Source organism: Dermacentor silvarum, chromosome 4 (assembly GCF_013339745.2).
Source record: "Dermacentor silvarum isolate Dsil-2018 chromosome 4, BIME_Dsil_1.4, whole genome shotgun sequence".
NCBI classification, from domain to species: Eukaryota; Metazoa; Arthropoda; class Arachnida; order Ixodida; family Ixodidae; genus Dermacentor; species Dermacentor silvarum.
The window spans coordinates 82,641,176-82,667,779 of NC_051157.2; the positions used below are offsets into that span (position 1 = coordinate 82,641,176).

A 26,604-nucleotide genomic window follows, 5' to 3' on the forward strand; every position below is an offset into this window, starting at 1 on the left:
GCCGAGCTATTGATAATATGACATGCAAAAGCCAAGCCGTTGATTACTGCTTCAAGCTAATTTGCTACTGAATCTGAGATCCGCTTCGATCGAGAAAAAAAAAACATAGACGAACGTGAATCAATAAAAAAATATTGTTACGTTGATGATACATCGCCTGATGCTGTCGGCTGAAAAGTTATACGCCGAGTAAATCGCCAAAAACAAAAACAAAAAACATTCGCACACTGCTATCGCCTGCTCTAGGAGGAAATAATGGGCACTGCTACGGTGAAGGCACAACTGCAAGGTCAACATTTTCATGTAGATTGGTACAATTATAGGAGGTTGCTTTCGGGAGAGCATTTGCACTGCCCTGGCCGTGTGGCGGAAAAATATACAGTGGCCTTCGCGGCAGAAGAGACGCAGTGACCAACTTAGCGGCAGCATTTCCGGTCTCTTTCTCATAAAACAAAATTTTTGTCGCCATACTTTATTCATATGCGAGTTTTCTGTTTCTCTTTCATTGAACAACGATGGAAATAAAGATAGGAAGCTCAGTGGCACGTTAAAACGCAGATAAGCACCCAGGGCTGCGGTTCTGGGTTCGATTCCTGAATCAGGGGAATGCCATTGTCAAAAAAATAAGTGCGGTTGCTTTCAACAGAGTACATCCCCTTGACCCTTCTTGTTTGATGCTGCAACAGTTGTCTGGATAATTGTTTTTTCATTACTTGTGTTTATCAGATGTTTTCATATTGATGAACGATGACAGCTCTTGCTGTGTTTCGTAACATACGGATGTGACGCAAGTATGTTTTTTTTTTAATATCTAGAAGGCACAAACGTAACGTAATAACGTGTACAGTTCTTTAGGCTTGTTTTAACGTGTAACACAATAACGCTGACTGTTATATATATATATATATATATATATATATATATATATATATATTATTATTATTATTAGAGTTAGCGTAACACGATAGTGCTTGAGTTGAAGGGCGCAGTACGTACTCATTCAACCACCGCAATATCGGCGAAGTTGTGCTTAGACTTCGAAAATCGTGCGAATTTTGGTGCTGTCATTACCGGTATTTGTTAATCATTTTATTATTATTTTGCCTATGCATGTTTTAAGTGGTGCTTAAGAGCTTAGAAAACGTGCAAAGAAGCCATTAATAATTAAACGTGCAAGAAAAGTTGCTCAGTTAAAGATGTTACTGACAAACAAGACGAGCGAGATGCTTTGCTCTTTTCTTGTTGTATGTGGAATGCTCCAGATTGTCTCGTTTTTGTACATTCTAAAACTAAGTCCGCCGGCTTCCAGCAAAAGACAGCTTGAAACATCGCTGTTTTTTCGTGTTTAAAATTCTGAAGCCTTGACTTTATTCCGCGCGTAAGGAGACCGCGCCATTATTCGGACACTAAAGACGTATATCTTTTGTGACTGCTCGAGCGAACTGAACAGGCCCACCAAGTACGGTGTCCCCAGATCTTCTATCCCTAGATAATTATCCGGTATAACTCTAAGGTGGTCGGTTAACTACCTGAACGTTTGAGACCAGTTGTGCAGCACACTTGATTGCTCTGCTTAAACTAAACCACAGTTTTGCTACTAAGCTTGGTTAACCTGGAAAGAAATAGGAAAGAGATGCAGTGTTGCATTAAGGAATTCTCGTTGGTGCTGTCCGCAGAAACACAGGAAGATTATGTCTCGAAGCTTCATGTGCCGCCCCAGTGAAGCTCTTACTTATCAACTCTGCAGAGCTGGTAAATCTTCAAGGATTGGGTTTATGGTCTCTGCTACGCGTTGCCTCTGGTTACTGGTAACGGTAATGTTTAACGGTGGCCGCAAATTATGACGCGCTTTTACTTCCATCGTAAAACTTAATTGGACAAAAGCCGGCAGATCCCACGCCCTGTGGGAATCGATATTATGCGAAGCAGTGTTCGGGGAGCCTACCAAGTTAACGAACCGATCATGAGAGCAGCAAGACGTAGACAGCTATTTCATGACCTACACTACCCGCATGTCATGACATTCATGTCAACGACATATTATTTATGTTCGTCATATGCTCTTGTCATAGTATGCCAATGTTGGTACATACCAAGGTAACGAAACGACTATGAGAGCACAAAGACGTAGGCGGCTAGATAGATACTGTCAAAGTAGCAAATGTTCGCCAAGAAAAGCTTCGCATTTAATAAACAATAATTGGAGCTCGTCAGTCTAACGCACTACATTTACAGGCTAGCTGTAAACAAAGCAACACTCACTCCGAAACTCGACAAAGTGAGAACGCAGCAGAAAGACGAAACGTTTCCTTGCTCTATGCATTCTTTTTATTTTTATTTTCCTTGAAGTCGCTTTGATGCTTACGTAACCTTATTTATGTCAGACGTAGATGCATGTAGTTCGATGGTCAGGCTTACTGCCAACACACACACACACACACACACACACACACACACACACACACACACACAAAAAAAAAAAAAAAAAAAAACTATCCTGCCCGTACCTTTCTCGTATTAAAGGAAAACAAGCGTTGATCCGAGCATCTATAAGACAGAATTTCGCTTTCCCGCGCCACAAATTCGAAACAAATTGGTCCTAATTTACCGTATTACGCCTCAACGTGTGCATTACATACCAATACGGCATATGCGAAACGACACGCATCTACCCCTTCCTACTCGAATAAAGAACACGCGTCTCTCCAAGGCGAATACGTACAAAGTGGCAATTATGCGGGTGCCTTTAGGGCCGGCAACTGGAACGAAAGTCCATAAATAGGTCACAAGAACGCCCTCTCAATAACGCTGTTAAAGTTTTCCGAAGAATTCGTCGTCGTTCGGTATTCGAGCGTCGTGTATCGGGTGTTACAAAGCGCGGCAAAGCGTCGGTGCTGTTCATTTCTCGGCACCACGCTGGTTCTAAGCGCCCCGATACGTGACCATGACGGTCCATTAAACCACTCCGTTCCGGCGCGAACCACTTTTACGTCGTTTGCGGAGAATTTAATTTCTCGGGGACCGCTCACACACTCCAGCTCCTCCACTGTGCGGTGTCCCCCCCCCCCCCCCCCCACGCCCCTCATCCCGCTCCCCACTCTCTCTTCGTCCACCCACACCTCATCGCTTCATTGCCTATCTCTGCTTCGTTCTTTCAGCCACCCCCTTTGCAAAAGTGTTTGCGGCTTTCATCGGTTGCGCGGGTAACAGGACCTAACGGCGGGGAATTTCCCCAAATAGTGTTAGTGGCGCGCAGGGCTGGCTAAGTGGAGCAGCTTCGCGGCCTTCCTGATGCGAAGGCACGCGACTGTAGCAGCCACCTGCTGCTGTTGCCGTTTTTGCTTCTTAGGCGACAAGCTCGCTTCTTTCGCGTAATTTTTTTTTCTTTTCTTCCGCCTTTAATTCTCACCTTTAGAGCATATAGGTATGTAGACACGACGCGCGCGTGCGCGCACCTTTTGTTTCCCCTTTACCGGCAGCGCACATGTGCTACCTTTTCGCGCCCACTGCGTTCGGCGGAAATAATTGATTGAATTCTGAGTCGGTAGCGTGCAAAGTGCCAAGCGGTGTTCTGCCTTTGGCAGCGGTCCCGCGCTGCGACGGAGGCGTTTCGCAGCGGGCGCGTCGTGCGGTCTGCGGCGTGCACACAAGTCGAGACGAGCCTGCATATTGTATGCTGTGAAATATACGAAGGAGCCGTTCACGCCCACAACGACAGGTCGATGTGACAGATTGCGAACCGCATGCCGGGCCCGTATATATACAGTTCTGTCTTTGAAGTCGGGAAGCTTCGCCGTAGTCCTGTGTCGCTGCGGTTTGTGTGCGTCTATTTGAATGCCACAGAGAGGGAGGGAATTGGCGTGCGCTTACGACGGCTCACTATGTGCCGACGCGTTCGTTCGAAGTCGCGTGTATTTTGTTTTCTTCTCGTTGACAGAACGGAGCTCGATGATTAATAAGCTGTCCTTGGCGAGAGTTCACGAAATATTTTAGAAAATGTGCGACAGGCCGTGCGAGGAAAGTACGTGAAGCAGATCAAACGAAGTGTCGAAAAAAAGAATATGAACGACTTTGGCATTTTCTACTGAAGATATTATACAAGGGAAGATAGCGGCATGCTCAGCGCAGCGTTACGAATTTTCAAATATCCTCACGGTGCGAATGTGGCACTCTTTTGAGGGTGTTATACATTCTTCATGACGGAAGGATTCTTATAGGCAAAGATTACTGACTCGAAGCACCATAGTGTTCTAAACAGCTACTGCGTGTTCGATAAAGGAAAAGGAGAACGGAGGGAGAGGGTTGGGGGAGAGAGAGGGAGAAACGGTAATGATGACGATGAAGAGAAAAAAGGCGTATGCGTAAATAAAAATGGCGAAAAGAACGAAAAGCTCTCCTTAGATACTCAGATTGAAATCGCTGTCTCAAAAAATTTCCCATAGCCCCGCGAAATCCACAAAGCTTTTCGTTCCTTCGTTTTTTTTTACGACTGGCCAGCCACCATAAGGATTAGATGGAATTTGCACTTATAAACAATTCTAGCGTAAGAGCTTTTTGTGAGTAGGGGCCAAAAGGTTTAGCGTGTGTATAAACGAGCCGACTACTCTGAGCCAGAGTACTCTGATAAAGAAAATAAGGTGCCAGATTCACAAGGGCTTTTTTTTTTCTCGTTCGTAAGGCCTGTTTGCTGTTGGCCGGCTGCTTTCGCTAATACGCGCTAGATCACGATTGGCTGGCCGTCTGTTTATACTAACAATTCTAGCGTAAGAACGGTTTTTTTTTTTGTGAACGCGAGCGCACAGTTCTCGCAAAAGTTGAAATCTAATACAATGATGTTTTCTTTCTGTATGCGATACTATAGCCTTTCTGTAGCACCCTCCCGCGCTCTCTTACTGCGCTGAAGCATCTTGGAAAAGGTTAAGCAGCTTCTCTAGGCACATAGGCACTAAAAGTGCAAATATGTGGCACGCCAATGTACACGTACGCGCGATCCCAGCCCCATTCCAAGAATTGCGCCGCCCTGGTCTCCTTATTTCTCCTTAAAGAGTTCGGGGATATATATATATATATATATATATATATATATTACCGTTACAGTACATGTGACTAGCCAAATTTACCGAGACTACAGTGCGCAAGCTGGTTTGTGGGCCAACCACTGCTGGTGCCCCTTTCAAGACGTCTTTCCCTTAAGCAAAGCGGGCCCTGTCGTGCGCTACGTCATGATCGAGAGCCGAATGGTAAAAGCAGTGCAAACAGGCGGCTGCGTATAAGCGGGCTCTTGCAGTTTCTCCCCAACTGGTACGTGTACGAGTTGGGGCGCGCGCTTCTGCATGAGAAGTTCAAGCCCACGTTCAACCGCAACCCTTCGAAGATGGCACCCGGGGCAATAGAAGGTTCAGCAGTGTGCGGACACTTGACGCCGCTTTTAAGACAAACCGAACGTGATGTGATTTGTTTGTTTCCTTGTTTCTTTTTTTTTTTCGTAGCGCCCGTCGTGCGTGCAAATGCGATCGCGGCTGCTCCTCAAAAAGTCGCGTCACGTCGAGTTTCGAGGCGCTGCGGCGTCGTCTCCAACTTCATCCGCGCACCACTTCTCCGATTGCCTGCTTCTCAATATCTGCGCTTGCCAGCGCGCGTTGGTCTGCTCTCTTCGGTCCTACTCTGAGATTTTACGTGTAACAACAATAGGTCGCTAACTCAAGAGCCTTTCACTCTAAAAGTCGAATTTTTGCGAATGCTATTACCCAAGCGTTAGCGCTACTACGTTGGTATTTTGCTTGTTTGTTCGTTTGTTTGTTTGTTTTATCCTTAAAGCATTACTCCTTCTAAACGTGTAGATGGCCACTCCTACGTTTCACCTGTGTCTTGGCTTCTTCTATGGCTATAGGTAGCTTGGAGCGGATCTGCGAAGCGAGTGGTGTTACGCCAAGGGATATTACGTGATTACGTTACGAAAGAACACTACGGTTCAGTCTGCTCGCCACGTGGAATACCGTCCTAAATTAAAATTACGGATTCTTGCTTCCTCAAGTATTTTCAGGGGGAAAATACATTTTCGCGTGAGTTGTTTTTTTTTTTTTTAGTGTGTTCCTCTCTAATTGACAGTTTTACTGCTTTAATGTTTCATGGTGCAGTTCGAATACACATTAATGCTCAGTGATCAAGACTAGCTGAGGGTTGAGTTGGGGCATAATACTCGACGATGCACCGGCACCATACCACATCGTTACCACATTCCTGACCTGCTAGAAATGTCATTCTGACACCACGACGTATTCAAGGTGCATTGAAAGTTTAGCCCATGGGTGGTCGCTGTATTCTGATTCCATAGGAATGCGACCTCGGGTGCCGGAAATAGCACCTTGGGCTTCGTTATCAGCATCAGAACATCATAGTCACGGGGCCGTAGCGGCTCTTCCATGGCAAAGAGGTCGCTATTGATGCGGGAGTCGCTATTAAGCCTCCTGATTACAAAGACGGATAATTTAGTCTTCCATATTGATGTGCATTCATCACCTCTGAAGAGCTTTCGCACTAAAGCTTTCGGGGCCAGAAGCCGATTAGCGACCCCGGAGTCACTATCAGTGCATCGAAATCAACGTAGATATAAATTAAGGCTCTGCGGACCTCTGCACCCCTAAGTCGATGAAAGACAGAGGCAGCAGAGCCGACAATGGTCTTTACACCCATAGACTAGGGGCGAGTGCTTCAAAGTGGGAGCTGCTGCGACGGAGTGCTGGTTTAATGGTGAAACGCACGAACACACGACGAACGTCGCATCTTGCCTTCACTGCAGAATGCGCATCAAAGCAAACGCATTGCGCAACCTAAGGTTAGGAAGGAAGGGTGCTTCTTCTTTCAACTAAATCGGTTTCAGTTTGTCTTGTGATTGTGACTGCTTTCAAACCTTTCGTGATGCTCTCCTATGAAAAATGACTATATAGGTTTAAATTTTACTCGACGAAAGATCCAATAGGGCTCTTTGAAGTGAACGCTCGTCAGCACGCGGTCTTATAACGTACCTCTGAAATCTGCGCCGTTGGCTCTTTTCTCTCGACGCTAATAACGGCGATTGCTTGCGATACGTTTATATGCGGCCGTGGTGCATGTGAAAGCAGATATGGGATTGATGATCGATCGGTGGTATCTGTCGTTGAGCATCGTCGCAAGATCCTTTACTCCAATTTCAAGCATTGACACAAGATCCTTGGTCTTCACTCCTTGATCTTTCCGCAGTTCTTTGATCTTGGGGCACTTTGCTTTCAAACGTGCGTTTTCCCGTTTTATTGCAGTAACCGCTGTAACGCCGTTGTCAGCTACTTTTCTGTTCATTCAAGCGAACGGTATTTTGTCTATTTCTGTATCGAAAAGAGAGACCACATTTAGCCGACTGCCAGATATAATATTTCTTACAGACAGACTCGCATATTTGTTTATGATAAACAGTATTCTTGTGACTCCCTTCGAATGCTGGCATCGAGGCGGCGTAGTGCTGAGACCACCGAAGCGTTCACTGTCGGTGCGCGTTAGTGTCATAATGCAGTACTTCTCTTTTCTGCTCGTAGGCGGCGGCACCGCCCCGAGCAAGAGCGCGGGTACACGGAGGAGTGTTAGATATAAGGCAGTTTTAGCAGAGCGTTGCTTACGCTCCGCTCCGCTAACGTTTCACGCACACCGCTGGCTGCGTGAACTGCGTTGATTTGGCTTGTTTGACAAGCGCGTCTGCCAGAGACGCCGGCCACGCGCGCTCAGCGCGACTGTAAAACGGCAAAGCAACCAGTAGACGCACCCAAACGCTCCGCTCAAATGGCTTCGTAGCGGACCGTGGGCCGCGTTCTTCGTTCCGCTGCCGATATGAGCGTTGTGCGCACGCGCATTAGCGTTCCCGCTAGCGTTCCGCTGAGCGGCTCTGCGCGAATCGTTCAGACACGATGGTCTGAGCGGAGCGGACCGTGAACGCTCTGCTAAAACTGTCTATATAAGGCGCGTCTGTGTAGCTCTCTGCAAATGCGTTTGTGGCGCAATGGGTTAAACGCTCGGCGATCTATCGTCGTGGACCGAGAGGTCGTGGGTTCGATTTCCAAATTTTGCATGTTTGTGGAACTTTTTCTTCTGGTTTCTTTCTTTGTATTATGTTCTATGACGTATTTCCGTGACGGAAATACGTCAGTGAAGTCTTGGTGGACCCCGGCATAAAACACTTTCGTGTTAAAATAAATCGGAATTATATGCCTGGTGCACTGCTCATTCATGCTTGCTCGACCATGCTTAATACGAAACTACTTTCTTAAATGCAAAATCATCGTCTTATTCTTGATGTTGATGTTCACTGCAGGATGAGGGTCTTCCCAGTAATTTCCAGATGATAAGGCATCTCTTCTGTCACCACTCCCAACCCATAAAGCGGTGAAGGCACTTTTGTGCTTCTTGAGGACGACGGGCTTGTGTGAACGTCTTTGACTAATAGTGCATACCACACGCATCCGCGAACTAACCACTAATTCCCCTTCTTTCCTTCCCTCCTCTCTCTCCCTGTCATCTTTGTGTTCCCCTTTCCCATTCCCCCGGTGTAGGGTAGCCAACCGGATGTTATTCTGGTTAACCTCCCTGCCTTCTGCCTTTCTCTTTCCTCCTTACCGCCCCCGACAGTATTTCTAAAGAAAGAGCTCTCAACTGTGCTTGATAAAATGGATGATTGCCCTTTATCCGAGGAGAGAATCCTAGTGCACATGTCCTGCCCATGCTCAACACCGAAGGTGTTGGGCGCGTTTCTCCGCTACGGTTTATGAAAAGCGCTAGAGAGCAAAAAAGACAATCACAGAGACAATGAGACGATCACAAAGCCTTGCCTGTCCTTCGTTTTATCTGGCGCTGTTTTCAAGCCAGGACAAACCAATTAGTCCAACTGCGCGTTTTAATACGTTTCGCTACGCTACTTGAGGACATGCTGACGCGGTGACATACTCGGAGAGTTGTAGCGTGCTTTATCATGTTTATGGGCATAGCGATATATATATATATATATATATATATATATAACGTGATAATACATAGATGCAATATAATTTTCTGTAAAGAAGGTTAGAAGGGATTTAGAGCTGATCGCTGTAATGTTCGCGTGTTACCCATGGCCCATGCAACTTTTATACACAGTGGACTTTCTCTTCTCCTGATCTTTCCCTGCCCACTTTTCCCTTCCCCCAGTGTAGGTATAGCCAACCGGGCTCAGTCCTGGTTAACCTCCCTGCCTTTCATTTATCATTTTCTCTATATATACTGAAATGACGATCGTCAAGGCGATTAACTCCTGTCCTGAACGCACTTTCTTGCTGTTCAAACATAGGACAGCTTATCAGAACGCTTCCCCAAGTTCTCCCATGCACGTGTAACTAGGCTACGACTTGTTGCACGCGCAGTCACTTTTACTGCTGCTCTGTCGTTGCGTTGTACTAAAAATGACAGGGACAATTTTACGTTAACTGTATGAGAAACGCTAGTAGAGGGCATTTTAACTTTCGGGTTATAATAATAATTACGTTTTTGTTGCAAAGCGAACCATGCCGGCGTTTCCTCACCGTGGCTGCTGCTGTTGCTGCGGTCTTGCCAAATAGCTTTTACTCATGGTAGGATCGAACCACGCTCTATCAGCACAGCTGTCCAATGCTCGAGCCATTCGGCCACAATCGCGTGTGCGTTTCTATCGTGCCGACGCCACACAGCAAAGGAAAATCGCGCCCTTAGGGGTGTTTTCTCTTGTCTTAAGCTCGCTTCCTTACACCCACAGACTGGGATGTTTAGGCAAACTGATAGACCCATCCGAAGAGGCGAGTTTATGCAATTCCATCTATTTTCTCCCAATGCGCGTTTTACCAAAATGCACACTGCGTTTTAATTTTGCGGCGATATCGGCGTCAACTTGTCACGTTCTTTTGTATTTCCTGGCCACAATGACTTGAAGAAGCTATTGGCGCGTCAGACATGGCACCGCCTTTTCGTCGTCACATTGCACTGAACAACGAAATCGTTGTGACGTCAGGGAGTTTCCTTCTTTCTTCTACTGAAGGTATGTGTTCCAAATGACGGCAATAGGCAAAGCTAGAAAACGTCGACTGCCATCGGCAGGTACTTTCGGTATGTTAAACGAAAAGCAATCCCTGCGCATGACAAAAAAGGAAATAGTAGAATAATGAGGTAAATTCATAAAAACACGTATTAGACGCTACTACGGCTGGGTTACTTAAGACGCGGTTAAGGACGCGCTTAAATGCGAGTCGAAGACGACTGCGATGTCGTCATCAGCGTGCCGTCGAGGTTTTCTATCACTGGTCGTCGTTGGCTGCGATTCGAGGGAACCATCTGAATACTGCCATGTATATATATATATATATATATATATATATATATATATATAGGTCCTTCAAAATTGGCTTCGAATGGGTCTTCAAAAACGCAGAAGTAACGAAAAATAATTTGTTCCGTACGATTAACGTTGAAGAGACAGAGTTAAGCCACTGCATACTTACTTCCTTTCTTTTCTTTTTTTCTTTTTTTGCTACGCCCTCTTGTGAAATATGTTCTGTCGAGGATCAAGCGCTTCCAATATTTAAAAAAAATGACAGAGTTATAGCTTTCTGTAAGATTCAAGTTGTTCGCGTTTCTCTATATGTTTGTGCGCGTATCTTTCATTTTTGAGATTTTATAGCACGGACGCCTCATTTCATCCAACCTCGCTTTGACACTGAGACATCTTCTCTCGAAATGTCAGTGCTCGCGCGATCTGTTATTGACATTTTTAATAAAAAAGTCTCAGCGTGCAAACTCTGGGTGCCTGGCCGTAATTTCAGAACGTAACCTAGGGCTCTCGCTTTCAATGTCTATGTGATAAGTTTCGTGCCTCTTTATGTTCTTTTGTTGTAAATCGTAAGCGTCCTGATATTATAGCGGTGGTGAATGAAAGACTATAGAGTCCCATCATAGGACTCATTGATCTCCCTTGTATAGTTTTTCTCTTTAGTCGGGTTTTCTTTATATAAGCTGTTAGCGTACTTGACTCAAGCGCGTTATGTACCGGCTGCAATTAAGACACTGCATCGCGGAACCCGGGTTTTATATAAAAAAGCACTTGTAACGGGGTGCTCAAATTGAAGGGACGTTCCTTATTATAAGTCGGGATGTATACACATCAAGGCTTTGCCGCTCGCGAGTATTGCATGGAAGTAACTTTTCATGAACATTATACCACGTGACTTTCTCCGAGTGGTCTAGTGAGGGGACTAAACCTTGATGTAAACTTTGCCGTTTTTACAAGAGGGAAAGGAGGAGAGAAAAAAAAGAGAGGGAAAGACAGGGAGGTTAGCCGGTGTAAGTGCCGGCTGGCTATGCTGTGCTGAGAAAAGGAGTAAATGGAAAGAAAAATGATAGAAAGAATAAAAAATGAAGAGGCCCTGCCATAACTGCATAGTCCTTTTAACAGGGCTAAAAAATAAAAAAGAAACAGCTGAGAACTGCAGTTTCTGGACTGGGGCAAGCGAGATGAAATACAGCTTACCTCTATTTTTGCTTTCCAAGCACAATTTTAAAACCTTGGATAACGATAACATTTTTTTTTCGTTTAGGGATGGAGGACCCTGGTGTCTCATGAGTATTCCTAAAGCGCGCCGTCTTCTTAACGGAATAGCGCTTGATATTCAATAGCTTCTTTGATTTTAATAATTCTCTTATATTTGGGTTACCTCATTCCTGGTCAACAGGGTGTGTGCCACGGATGACCCGGTTTACATATCACGGAATGTTGACCAAAACAGTTGTGCCACTGAGTGCGCCTTTTTTCCCCTGTAATCACATAAATCACGCATAAAGCCCGTGCTTATACAACGTCGGCTCAAACGTATCTCTAAATCGCACACTTTTGGTTGCCCCTTTTCTGGGCCAATGGATGTGTGCCCATTCTTGACCATTTCCTTATGTATCACTGTAACAGAAGTGATGCAGAAGCCTTAGATGTATTTATATATGCATACAGCCCTCCTCATTATTCTCACATGGTGTTGGGCTGCTAAGCACAAGGTCGAAGGAACGAATCCCGGCCAAGGTGACGATGGGGGCGAAATGTAGAAAACACCCGTGAACTTAGATTTAGGTGCACGTTAAAGAGCCCCAGGTGGTCCAAATTATTCCGGAGTCCCCCACTACGGCGTGCCTCATAATTAGATGGTGGTTTTGGCACGTAAAACCTCATAATTCAATTCATTACCTTTAACATTCTCACCTAGACGAGCATCATACTTCGCGTTCGTCCCCGTGACATCACTGCTTCAACGTCCCGCAGTATGCATCAGCCTGAATTGGTGTTGACATTTCTGGGGAACTTGCGAACGGTGCTGTCAAATACATTGCACGACATTAAAGTTGTTACCTGTGTGGTGCACAAACGTAGACATTACATCAGAATAACGTTCCATAGAATGAGAGTAAAGAAAAAAATTTTTTGCGCATGGCATTTGATTCTATCGCATTTAAATAAAAGCTTTCCGAAAGCTTCGTTTCGCATAGATTACAATATATGCTTTGGATCTACGTCTCCTGAAGTTTTTGCGTTCGAGTGGCCTATAAGAGAGACTGTAGCTCTCACGGGCGTTCCCCAACTCCTGTATTTATTTTTGTTGCGTGCCTTTGCTGTATTTCTGCCCTGTTCTTTCCGTCTTTCATTTGCCTTTACCCTTCCCCCAGTGCAGAGTAGCAAACCGGAATCTCTACCGATTAACCTATTTGCCTATTTCCCACCGTTTCTCTCTCTTTCTGTTTGGATCTGCGTAATTCTCTTATTTACGTCATGAGAAAATGGGTTGCTTGCACACTAATACGGCGCCAGCTACTCCGTCTCGTGGTAAATTCCTCAACTCTCATGGTTCTTCCAACCCGCGCCTATCCAGAGTGTGCTGCCGAACATTGCGCCCTCTATAGGTATCTTTAGAGCGTTTGAAATGTGTAGTTTTAAAGGGGCCCTGAACCACTTTTTATCGAAGTGGAGAAAGACATTCGAGGTGAAAATAGGCGATTTCAGAAATACTTTGCCGCAAAAAGTACTTCAATGCGTTCAGCAGAAGCGGAGTTTTTGGCAATCAAACACAGCCTAAGCTGTGCTCCCCATTCCTTCTTCAATGCCTTGCACTGCGAAGGCTACGGCGGAGTGGGGCGGGGCCACAACGCTCCGCCTTCAAAACGTCACCGTGGCACGCAGTTCAAATTTCAGATTTTGGTGCCTACGCCGCGCTAAACGTAAGCCAAACGCGGTTGTCCTCAGACAGCCGCAGGGCGCTTAGCCAGTGGACTCGTGGCGGCACCCCGCGACGGCCGCGGTGTGACCGACCGCAGCGCCCAATAGCAGCCGCGTATTGGAGCGTGCTTTATTGCGCAATAAAGCACACAGAAGAGAGTGAGGATGATGGCTCTCTTTAAACGAGGGCATTTGAGAGAAAGGTTACTTCACGCTCCGCTTGAGGGCTTCGCGCACCGCTTACGACAGCAAAATTTGAATGAGATGTTCACAGCCGCGTATGCTACCCGCGGACTATGTTATTTCACCAAGCCCGAGGGGTGGTTCTGGCCCCTTTAAGTTAAGTGCATGAGTAGCACAGGCAGTTTAATTAGTTTTTCGGCATGGATACATTTCTATTCTTCTGTAGGCGTCATGTGTGCTTACTCTTTTGCAGAGTAACATGCTGAAACCGCGTTGGCTAACCGCAGTATAGTTTTCTATTATACCTTCTTTTTTCTATCTATCTCTCCATAATTGTGTCCTCACAATACCGAAATGCAAGCGTCATTTGAGGTTCTGTTTCTACACACCGACGGGCAAACGCGAATATGCTCGAATGAAGAGATATAGTTAAGAAAATTAGGTTTCGTAGAGCCCATGCAAATTCGTGCATTAAGGCGTGAAGCCTGCTGTCTGCATGTAGTGCTCCTCAATCCGGGCTTCAAACACATCATCCGTTCGCGATGCCAATTTTCCAGCTTCGTCTGCGTGTTCGTTTTAAACAATGCCGCAGTGCGCCCGCGTTTGCCGAAACGCGCCGCTGCTCATATTTTCAGCTGCCCGAGTGCATGCGCTGGGAATTTTACAAGACAAAATAACCGGCGAACCCGCCGCTTGCAAGTAAATTGTCGAGCAGAGGCCAAATGTTACTAAATTTAGGTGGTTGACGAGGTTCGCCTAACTAGCTTTTTGTGCAGCACTGATACAGAGAGCAGGAGAGGCTAGTTTTCATGACAGACGTCACTAGATGACTCAGTAGATGTAGCACATCCATTTGCACGAACGTGGGAGGGAGAGAAGAAAAGGCAGGCAAGTTGACGACGCTGCCGCTGGTTTGCTGTACTACGCATGAAGAAGGGCAAAGGCGGAATAAAAAAATACAAGAACGGAGATGAGAGGTCATGTGTGCGCACACAAGATACCGTTCGCAGCCCATTCGAAATCGGTAACTGGGTACAGTCGTTTTTAACAAGCGTAGCAGCAGTCCGTAGTGGCCTTCTGTGCGGACGATGGTCGACTCTGAAATTTCAATAGTCACTCTTCTGAGCGCGATCTGTCGTAAATTCGCTTTATAAAGAGGCACGCGGAGGCTGCCTTTGTCCGTCATAAGAAGGACAATAGCAGGGAATGCGTTATGTGGTCTCTTCGCAAACGCGAGAGCAGTTATGACACAGCACGTAATATAACAGTAAGAACAAAAGTTATAGTGACGCGGTAGCAGTTGCAGTTAGAGTGATTGCGGCTCGAGTGTTTATGTCGCGAACGTTTCCGTGGTACATGCATTTAAAAGGTAATATTGGTTCTGCAGCCAGCTCCTGCAAAAGCTGGCGACAAACACAGAGACGGGGCGTGAAACGGACTCTCAAAAGACGATGATGTCATCGGGATTTCGTGACGTTCATTAGCCGCTTATGACCTTACAGATGAGGTGGTCTGTCATATAATGACTATCGCTTGATTAGCGTTGGGTATCAGGGGGCGAGTGACTAGTGAGCTGATGAAATCGCTTGTGCAGTAGACCACGCATATCACCACGGCGTTGCGCCGTGTACCCTTAACATCGCAGAGACACGCCATTCGTATGCATAAAAGAATAGTTATTGGGAACAGCGATGCATTCAATTCTTCGCCACGTACCGCTTAGCGATTACCCACCTTTAGAGAGCAAACCTTCTGAAAGCCACCTTTTGAAAACAAACAAAGGAGTTAATTTTGTCTCGATCTACCTTTAAGTACTCCCAGAGCACGAAAAATTGCGTAACTAATCGACGGACAATTTGGAAGCGATATTCTGAGTTATCGCTTAAAACGCAATATTTTGAGTGGTTTAGCGAAGGTGTACAGATATTACAATTAAATCTTTTGCTCAGAGAGTTCTAGCTATGTCATATGAAACTTATGAATAACCCATTGTATTCCCTGCTAGATGTTTCGATTGAAAGGGTATTCAATTGAAATAGTGTTTGTGTGAATTACAGTGTTTGTGCGGATTACGGTCCAGAAACTCGAGGTCGTACGTGCAGTGCCAGGCACCGATACCACAAGTGTCAACCAATAAATGCTTATACAAGGTGCGGTGTTGTTAGTCAGGTCTATTCCTTGGCCACTGATGCGGCATTGAGCGTGCTTTGCGTCTGGGAAACGCCCCGCCTTATTTACGACTGCAAGGTTGATGTTACCATCCCAAACTGTTCAACTGCGCAAGGACAGGTCCCACTTGTTTAAAAACTCACCCGAAAGAAGAATATTTGTTCGTCGTGCTTGACAAGCACGCCAACATGAAACTCAATTAACGCACGGTGAAGCGTACTCGCACACAAAAACTCAGATCACTAAGCGCTATATATTTTATGCAACGACCTGGGGCTGGGAATATACAAGTTAAAGACAAGAAGCTTTTTGTACGTGACACAACACGGCAAGAATGATAATACCCATTGCTTGTGATTTTCCCATTGCTTGTGATAATACCCATTGCAGTGATTTTCTTCCCTGAGCTTCGAAGCAGAAGCAGCAACAACATTCACTGCCATTTCTAATGTTTATTCTTGGCGAAAGAGAGCTGGTAACGGTCAAATTACCGTCGAATTGAAATAGTTTTATCAGATAAGTACAGTTAATTTTGTTTCCTTTATTCCTTCGCTTTGCTTCATTATTTTATGAGGCCGGATATGTTCTTGGCTTAGTGACTCTTCGATGTAATATGAGTTTCTCATGCTGCCGCCAGCTATTAAAATCCCGGCCGAAAGAAAAAGAGAAACAAGCTAATGAGAAACAGTGACTTCTAATAAGAAGGGACAGGGGTAATACGAGGACATGGTGTTATCGGTTAATGAAGGTTAATAATGACTAAAATGCATCCGCGCTCTCGACGACCTTTAGCAAGCACAACCAACCTTAATTATCAACATTCGCTTTAACATTTTTCCTGATTTACATTTGCGCAGAGTAGCAGCAGCTGTTGGCCTACTTAATTATATGGTTTGTCTTAAACTTTATCCCCTTTCCCCCTTCACCGGTACTGAGTAGCCAACCGGAGATATCCTCTGGTTAACCTCCTTGTCATTGCTTTGCTTTTATCCCCGACTCACTTTCTCTTTCTCTCTGTAAATATTATGCCGTCATGGTGTGCGCTTCTGTGGCCCTTTTGGTGCTTCTAAATGTACGAGAGGGACAACATAGTTCAGTTTCTGGAGCATTCAAGTTTTGAAGTTTTCCGAGAGTACTAGGGCACGGCCTCGTGACAAATGCAGTCACTCGAGCAATGACTTCGAAACCTTTCGTAACGCATCTACGCAAGTTACGAAACATTATCATGCTGTTCCGCATTTCTATTCTCCGTCTTGGTCTCAATTTCTGTCTGCATTTTCCTTGACCAAAGCCATAGACCGATTACTTAAGCTGATCTCTTCGCAGGTGTTTGAATTTGGGTATGTCTCCCTTGAACTCACCGCTATCTTACCGAAACCTATTAGGACACCCTAAACCACTGACAATAAGCCATGACGGGACGCGAATCCTATCCCTGGGAGGGGGCGAGTAAGAGAGTGATTGAGTAGTGAGTGTTTTTTTTTTTTTCGTGGTTCACGCATCATTGGGCAGGTTAAAAACACTGAAAAGATTTCTTCGTAGCCGTGCGACGATAGCGTTCGTGCTACTGTGCGTGTGTGCCCGTGGTCGTGACTGGAAAGCGACAAAGCTTCTGTCGTTAACGACTACATCCGGTGATGTTTTTCGCGCTGCAGTGCAAACGTTTGTTCCCATTAGCAAGGTACGACGAAGGGGAAAATCGTGTTTGTCGGCGTGGGCCAGAGAAAAAGAATGGAATACGAAAGTTCTGTGCCAGCGTGCCCTCGTACCGCATTAACCCGCGCCATATGTTTAACCGTCGGAAACTCATCTAAATTACACTGGCTTCGGTTGGTCGCTAAGGTATCCGTTGCGTACACGGAGGTGCAGAGAAGAAAAAAACAGCTCGATATATAGACGTAGTATACCCAATTTACTCCTTCTAAAATGGCTTCTCGAGCGATATTGACTCTGCGCGCCTCACCCCCCCCCCCCTTTTTTTTTTAATCTTACGCGAAACCTTTGTATTTGGCCTTCTCTATCAATCATAGTGGCGTTTTCGTCCATCACAGCAATAGATATTATTAAGGCGAAAACCTTCTATGTCTCATTTTGAGATGACCTGGAAAAAGTGGAGCCAGAAGTCGGACAAAAAATCGCTAAAAAGTATGTAAAACAATCGATAACTCAATAAGGTCATTACGAACCCCACAACATTATATATAAATTGATAGGTAATGAAATAGGTAAATAAATGAGGAATATAAATAATCACAAATGATTGTGATAGTCATTATTTTGATTATGATGATGAGCATGAAAAAGGAGGAAAATGGATCAAAACACCCCCAAAGTGAAAAAAGAATCGAGAATTTATGAGGGTAATGGGTGCAAGTATGTTTATGTTAGTAACGATAATCATAGTAGAGTACAATAATGACTCAATAATGACCATGACTAAGCAAAAATGACAATTGCTCAGCGAGAAAAGATTAACACTCAAAAACCAATGGAATGGGTTCGGAAGTGGTACTAAGTGAAGCAAAAGACTAAAGGTTGATGGTCGAAGTCATTGTCATGATCACGACTAAGGCTTTCGCCTTAAGGTCTCGTAGTCGTAGCTAAAGACACTCCTGAGTGTTTTTGTTTAGAGGAGCCCAAAATACGTTCGGCCCAAACCGAGCAGCTCGGTGTTGTAAAGATCAATAAAATAAAAAAGTACTCTTAACCTTACTGAGTATGTATAAACGCACCTCCTAATTAGGAATATCATGCACCCCCCCCCCCCCCCCCTGAGCTCATAAAAGGAAGAAAGAATACTAGGAACAGGAAAAGGACTTGAACTTTATGTGAACTGTGCGTTAGCATGTTCCGACCTTTATTTGCATTTCACTTCAATGTTATATTTTGTTTGTCTGTGTGTTTGTTTGAGCCGGCCGATCTTTTACATACAGTTTGTCTTCTTTGCTCGTTTGATTGTTTAGGCCGGTGCCATGATACCAGGGTCACCTATACACACAATCAATAAAAAATTTAAAAAAAGGAAAGGCCGGTTTGCAGGTAGTTGCCATGGTTAGCTTATAACTACCGACTCTGCTCGCGTGATAGGGCAAACGGGAATTTCCGTGCTCGATGTGATGCTACAACAGTTTGCGCATATGCTGTCCCCGTTCGCCGTTCGCTGAAGCTTGTTCGGCGCAGAATATGCTGAAGAAAAGTAAGTTCCTTACGTGCGATACTGAGAGAGTCAAGATCTTTGTTGGCCGCAACCACGAAGAGATTATCGTTCTCCACGAGATGATCATAAGTCTTTCGGAAACGCCCTGCAGCTGACAGGCGCTTACTCTTGCATCGACTTCGGTCGACTCACTCCTCGCCCCACCACGGGTGTTGCAACTTTCTTTGTTCACTTTTTTATTTGCATCACCTTTCTGCATTACGCGGGCGAAGCCTTGTAACGCATGCAACTGAGCCCTGATTAAGGGCTCAGTCTTATAATGCTCAGCATAGGCCGCCCTTCGATGCCGCAGTTCAGTATGCTGTTACTTGTATTATTAAACGTGTTTTTTTTTTACTTTTCAGGGCTCGAAACACGAGAATAGATGTAGAGTTCTTACTCTTCAGTTTCTTTCAGTTTCCTTTTTTCCCTTTTATTTTAATACAAAGTGTGGCAGCGCTATCAAAGTGGTTTAATATGCTTAAGGCGCTCGCGAAAAACTGCGCCATGGTTTCTGACACGGCCGTAAGCGAATGACATTGTACGAACCGTTACGACCATTGTGTTTAAAGCCAGCCGAAATCTCATAGTGTCGCCACTTGTGATTTCCTCCAGCGTGTATTTGAATCGCAGAAACCATTTCACACGCAGACGTGAGAAAAACACGGAAAACGATGTAATTCTTGGTAAATCTCCTGTTATTTGCTTTTTTTGGTTTGTGCAGCATACGGCAGCCGACTGTATAGACAACAACGTCTCCCATGCGTTCAAAGTGTCATCCACCTATAAATAGCAAGTTTAGGCTACGATGTGACTGTAGGCCCGTATGAACAAAACACTTGCACTGGGCGTACCAAAGGTGCCCTCGACTCTCTGAACCTTAATCGCTCCTTTCGCTTCTACTTCACCATAGACATTCCTATCTAACCTTGCCCTCCCTACATTTTTTGGAAGTCCTTTCGGAATAAAGGGTACATCTCTATAGTGGCAATATTATTCCTACGCCGCCATTGTGACGATTTCGAAGTCAAACCTTTCTGCTTGCTAGACGAGTCAGAGAAAGAAAATGCCTAAACGGCTTTCTACCCTCGTTTCAGGTCAGTGCCTTGAAATGGGGCACTCATTACCGCAAATCAGCATTAAGGGCAACAACTCGAGTTTCCAGCGCCATCGTATTGCTGGGTATACAGTTTTTTTTCTGAAGTTTAATGAGATACGCTCAACAAAGCGACGCGTGTCTGGTACCAGATTTATTCTGTATACTTCCTACGATCTTGAAAGGGCGGCCATGCCTTAATAACCCGAGACAGCACTATAGGCGTAAGAGCGGTGGCTCAAGAAATAAAAATTTTACACAAGGTAGGAAATTTAGTTAGCTTAGTTAGAAACATAGCTATATATCCGCGTTTTCCAGCAAGCCACGCTTTTTTCGTTTAATCCTTCCTGGAACCAGTTGCTCTCAAATGTGGAGTAAAAGATGTGAGGTTACCACTAAATCTTCATAGACCGGAGGCTGCAGAGTACGAGTGAAACCTAGCGACGCAAAGCGACGATTGTATGAGTTATTACTGACTACTGCATTTCCTTGCAATACATTGTTAGTATCACTGGTTTTTGCTGAGATGTAAAAAGCACGGTAGATTCTTTTCAGAGAGAGAGAGAGCAAGAACAGGAAAGGCAGGGAGGTCAACCAGATGAGCATCCGGTTTGCTACCCTGCACTAGAGGTAAGGAAAAAGGGGAATAGAAAGAGGAAAAGAGAGAGAGAGTGGGCACTGAGTGCACGTGGGACGATGTACAGCTACACTATAAGTGGTCTCCTAAACTAGTGCACGTCAGTACTGTAATAGTACACAAATCGCTTTTTGTGCCAGTGGTGGGTGTAGCCACGGTCCGAATATCTTTGACTCAGAGAAAGGTCTCGAGTCCAGTCGGTTTAAAGTTGTCCTGAAAAAGAGGCGTTGTACGTCATAGCAAGGACAGGTATACACAGTAGGTGCTCGATGGTTTCCTCGCACCTGCAGCAGTCGCACATCGGGCTCTTGGCCATTCCCATACGATATGAGTAAGCGTTCGTGAACGCCACTCCCAGCCACAAGCGGCACAGCAAGGTTGTTTCGCCGCGGGAAAGTCTAGATGGCAGTTGTAGCCGTAGCAAGGGGTCCAACTTATACAATCGGCAATTGGAGGCACTTGAACTCCAGAAAGCTTGTGACTTTTTGCGTGCAAGCAGACGAAGTTCCCTGGCAGTGTCCGTCCTCGCCAAAGCTTTTGGACGGGTGTGGGTGTCTTCGTGGCCAGATCGGGCAGCCCTGTCAGCAAAGTAGTTGCCGACGATGCCACAGTGAGCAGGAATCCACTGAAAGATTGTGTTGTGCCCTGTTTCCAGAGCATGATGGTGCACTTCCCTGATGTTGGAAATCATCTGCTAGTAAGTTCTGTGATGTAAGGCAGACTTGATACGGTAAAGAGCTGCCTTAGAGACACAAAATATGACCCATTTCTGTGCCGCCTCTTCGGTGACGTAGGTCACAGCTGCATGGAGGGCTGCAAGTTCTGCCAACGTAGATGTAGTCATATCTGACAATTTGAATTTAACTGTAACCTGCTTAGTTGGAACGACGATACGGCAATTGACCTGGTAGGGGAGGTCGAACCGTGGGTATATATATATATATATATATATATATGCGGTCATGATATGTCTGGTGCAGTAATAGGAGCGTCAGTTGCTTCAGAGCCGGCAATGAATGATTGGCCTTCTTTGCGATTCCGGGAATAGCAAAATTCACTTCAGGCTTCTATGTGGCCCGACACTTCTATGACCCGACGCTTGTATGTGGAGGTAGCCCGTTTACTTGGAAATTACCGGCTTCTTTCAAAATGAAACTCTAAATGTTCATTATATAGGTCTCGCACTAATCTGTGTGGTTGCACGCGGAGTGGACCACGTACATTAAACAAAGGGTCTCTGCGAATCTACGCCATTCATCGCAGCAGTACTTTTCTTCCTTTAGCAAAGCTGATTGTTTCTATTTGCTGTTAGCAGTATGCTCAATAGACATCAAATATAGTTCAACCGTTTGATTGTAGCTTAATGAGTACTTTGCTTCATCGCCAGCTTTACGGTTTCACATAATGTGACTGAAATTAGCTTGCGTGACGAAAGACAGCGGGGAAATGAGCCTTAGGGTTTCGGAGAAATCGGTGCTGTCATTAGGCTTACTAATCACTTCGATTCCACCGCAAGTTTCTGGGGTTATGTAGATTCAGTTTTCTCCGTTACCTAAAAAGCGAACTTCTGGCACTTCTTTCATTTAGCGAATGTACGATAAAAGAGTGCAGTGTCGCAAAATGACAGAAGGGATTTTATTTGAAATATCTAGTATCGACAGCTATATTTAAATACTAATAATTTATATTACAAACATCCAAAGTCAGAAGTCAATCAAACGTTAATCTAAAGGTAAAAATAAACCAGGCCAGAAGAACTGTCCCATATGAACTTGCGTTAAGTAATGGAAGTTCCTCTGCACTGTGCAATACAAACACTAATCTACGCGTACACGTGAATGTCTTTGTTCAAGTAGCGGGGAAAGCAAACACTCAACTGAAGTTGAGTTCGTAAGAATGTACTAATCAAATCAAATGGTCACCTCGCTGTCCCAAAGAAAATCCCGCTGGGCTATAAAAGCACATCTTCCTCTGGAGGGGTATGGCAATGATTGAAGTGTATTCATATTAAAAATCTCATTGTCTCCTGATAGAGGTAGCAGTTTTCGGTGACACATTATTCACGGTGCTGTTTTCATGGATTACTTAGTCTTTGCTGAAGCCCCTGGTGCAAATTCAGCATTAGCACTTATGTACGTAGAACTATTTTCTTTTTCCTATATCACGCTTTCGATAATCTTGAAGTGTGAATTTCACATCAACTTATATAGGACAGAATAGATACAGAAATGTGATGTAGACTGGCACCGGCTTCCAAGAATTGCAAGTCAGCACTTTTGTACGTCCTAGGTGTGGCTTCGCTATGTCTTGTCTGTTCGTGCGGCAACATTTATTTTTCAAGCACAATGTACCTATAAGCCGGAGAACGAGTTTCTTTGAATGGAGTATCGTTTACCAAGCTGTGCACGGCTAGCACGAATGCAACAATAAGGTAATTCTTCCCAATCACTTTTGGTGTATTTATCACCTCTGCCACGTTAGCGCTAAGTACAGGTCCCGAATAGAACAGTGCCATGACTGTCTGTCAACAAATAACGAAGGAGGAGCAGAGACTCATAGAAAAAAACATGAAAAGAAAAAAAAATGATAGTGACTATAAGTGACTGTGCGTCGTATGTGTAACACTACTATCTTAGAGAAAATTCAAATAAAAAATGCCTATTGATGACAGAAAAAGCACAAGAGGGTGAGTATACACACTGAATTACATAAAATCGGTCACGAAATACATCTGTAAGCATCGCTGGTTTGAATTAAGCCCCCTTTTCACTTATTTAGTAGTCTTATAATTAGAGGCTTATGACGGCTGGAGTGTTGGTCACTGTCGATGCCCACTGAGTACGTTGTGAAATTATTCTAGTTCTTATACTTCCTCATTGGAGTTAGAGGAAGTAAGTCCAATACGCTCAACCAGTCGCTCGGAACGCTTACAGTTTTCTTGAGAACTAAGCCCAAGAACGTTGGAGCCTTCCTTGCGATTAACAAAGTAATTAGTTCACTCCAGGTACGGCAGCGGCCGTGCTCCAGGTCTTGTAGTCAATCGGTTCAGTTGTCTGCGCTGTTACATAATACTGAAGATGTTTATAACCGCGTCTCTGAGTATAAATTAATTTAGTCCTAGGGCAACTAGTTTCTACTTGCGAAACGTGTAGTTTCTTGTTAACGTGGGACAACAAATATCTTACGGGGCTAAGGCTACCTGAATGCGCGTTAACGTTTAGAGGTTACAACGTAGTGCGTGCGCCATGTAGCCTCGCAATAAGAGCCCGCATTTAACGCGAAAGTTTTCGTCTAAACTATTCATTGAGAGTTGTCGGCTTGGTGTTTGCTTCCATTGTATAAATATGACATTTCTACTCAGGATGTCACAGCTGGAACTTGTCAATGCAATTTCAATACGAAAGGACTTGAAGTGCACTGAGGTTAAACTTCAGATCGACGTGTATCATTGTTGCAGCCTGTAGCCACATGCTGGGAGCGACCCTATATTTTAAAGCAATAGGAACAGCTTTTAACGACGCATTCAACACTACAAAATTAGCCATTTTATTCCCATATTTCGCTATACCTGATGGATACTGATATATAATTACCGAATTAAAATGGTAATGCTTTCACCACGTGCTTTTGTTTGGCGTACATGTATGCATGGTGTCGGTGCCTTATTATATATCTTTATATAATTTCAAAATGACTTTGTATATTAAGAGAATCGGTGGCTTACATGATGTATTAAGTAGGCACCAATTGATCAAATGTTAATTTCGCGCCTTCTTATTTAATCTGAGCTCTAAGCAGGGCTGGCATATTCTAATGTTGTGTTTAGTTCAACAATGGGCCATACTGTGCACTCTTATAGCATTTCGCTTCAAATGTAAGCTACGCACAGACTGCTAGATCAGTGAGCTAATCCATTGAGTCTTTTCTCGCAGTGTAGTAAATGCCGTTGAAGTGCTTGGTGACCGAAATACGAGAATTTTGTATTGCAAGACGAGATATTGATATTGCGTTCTGTATCATGCAAGCAGTTTGTTTGTTTCAGGAAGCAATGAGCGACTATGAAAAAAGAGAGAGAGAGAGAGAAATTTCTATTGTATCGCTGCAAACGGATCACTAGTTCCTTCGAACCCACATGTCTCCAAAGAAAACATTACCAAGTACGTAATCCGGCCTCACGGGGGTTCTTCTGTAAATAGGAACCATGGCTTGGAGCGCCCTCTTTTGCAGCCTGTGTACTTTTTAAACCTTTTGAACCAGCGCTGCAACTGCTGTTTCCTTTCACAGAACGTTGGTTCAGCTTAGCTTTTCCGATGTCAAGAAGCGACATACAAAACACGAAAACCCAACGCTGTTTTTTGTTCCGCAATAGATAATGTCATTCTTCTAAAATGAAAACATTTTTTTGTGTTGACACAAAAAATATCATTGCTAAGCCTTGGTTTGAGTTTGTATTTCTGTAGCGGAGGAGCTGATTGGTTCTATAAAGATACAAATCAGCTGTCACTGGCAGTACAAGCGTGCACTTAGTGCTCTTGTTATTTCTTTGAAACGTTGAACATGATTCTTAATACTTGAGTTACATGTGGGATTGCTGTGTACAACATATAAAAAATTCACACAATATTTTTGAGATGAGAGTTATATGACTGCCAGCGTATTTGGTTGCTCTGTCTGCACCAGTTTTGAGAAAACGACTAGTGGGGTAGCTTCTAAACCCAAATGCGCATGTTTTCAGTTTTAGTCACTGATCGAGCCGGAAATTTGACTAGAATTCTATATTCCTAATTCTTGTCGGTGATGTTTCACTCTAAAACACATTAGACTACCACAGGCAGGCGTAGCGTGATGATTGTAAACAGCGCTGCAATCGGTGCCTTGGCTTTTGTCGAAGGCTCGTAAGCAATATTTTCTTCCATGTGTGCGCCACAATTCATATTTATTTGATAACCATTCCTTATTCTTTCCCCCACGGTCTAGATTTCCAATGGTCCAATTATGTTTGTCTTGACAAATTTTCTATTTAAAGTGCAGGCAGTCAAAGGTACAGTAGCGGGTCCGGCGAAGCGGTGTAAATATCCCTCTCAGGCTTGAATTCACGAATGCAGAATAGAGGCCTCATCTTTCCAACTGGCTTAAGCCCCTATCAAGTACGAACGTATTGCATACACGAGTAACCACCTGTTCCCTTTTCTTGAACCGATTGTGTTACTTCTCCTTCCCTCTCGTTTCCCTGCCTTTCTCTTCTTTTGTAAATCAGTTGCCGTCACAGACTGAGATAGAAATTAACCGGCAACCCGATTTCTTTCCGTATTCTGTATACTAAAGCAACAGTTGCCGTCAAACAATATCTTCTGTGGCGGAAGCGCGCGTTGAATCCGCCGTGTTGCAGTAAAAGTTTCCTATTAGACGAAACTAAAGGTTCGCTTACCTCATGTCAGGTATGTGTGAGAGACGGGACCAGCCGCAGCAGCAGAACACTAGGTGGCACTCGGCAAAAAGTTCCGCAGGACGGAGCCGCGCAGCCCCGAACAGTCGGTCCCTCACTCTTTTCCGCGGCTCGACAGAGTTCCTAGCGACGACCGCACCCGTTCGAAATCGAGAGAACTTCGCTTCGAACAGTTGCTGGAGAACGCGGTCCTCGACGCGGCAGGGCCCTCCGGCAGAAATAAAGGCGTTCCTTTTACAAACTCTTAGAGTTCTTGTCCCGTCGTTCGTCGCTCTTCGCAGCTCGCGACCCTCTTTCGCCAACTTGAGCCGGTCACGCGCCTTTTTATGAGAGCGCGCCGCGCGACGTCATGCGCGCCGCCGACCAATCGGCGAGTTCGGGTCGACCCCCCTCCCTTTGGCTTTCGTAGGGAGAGCGAAGAGGGAACGCACGCGGAGGAGGCAACTAGCGGCTGCAGTCCGAGACGCGTTTGAAGAAAAGACGGAGAAAAATAAATGGGGAAGCGGGGGAAAGGGTGCCGAGGGAAGTTGGGTCCGCCTGTAGCGCGCACGTACGCGCGCGCGCGCGCGCCCGCTCCTTTCCGCGCTTCCAAGGAATC

The 26,604-nt window shown here is 44.9% G+C and overlaps 1 protein-coding gene across 1 annotated transcript in view; it reads right to left on the bottom strand.

The window, feature by feature from the left end:
• Nucleotides 1-26,291, bottom strand: part of LOC119450308 (helicostatins) — a 139,678-nt gene extending 113,387 nt beyond the window's left edge. Inside the window, exon 1 of the mRNA XM_037713729.2 lies at nt 25,989-26,291. Coding sequence (XP_037569657.1) covers nt 25,989-25,993 — 5 coding nt within the window. The 5' untranslated portion in view covers nt 25,994-26,291. The remainder of the gene's footprint in view (nt 1-25,988) is intronic.
• Between the last annotated feature and the right edge of the window lie 313 nt (nt 26,292-26,604).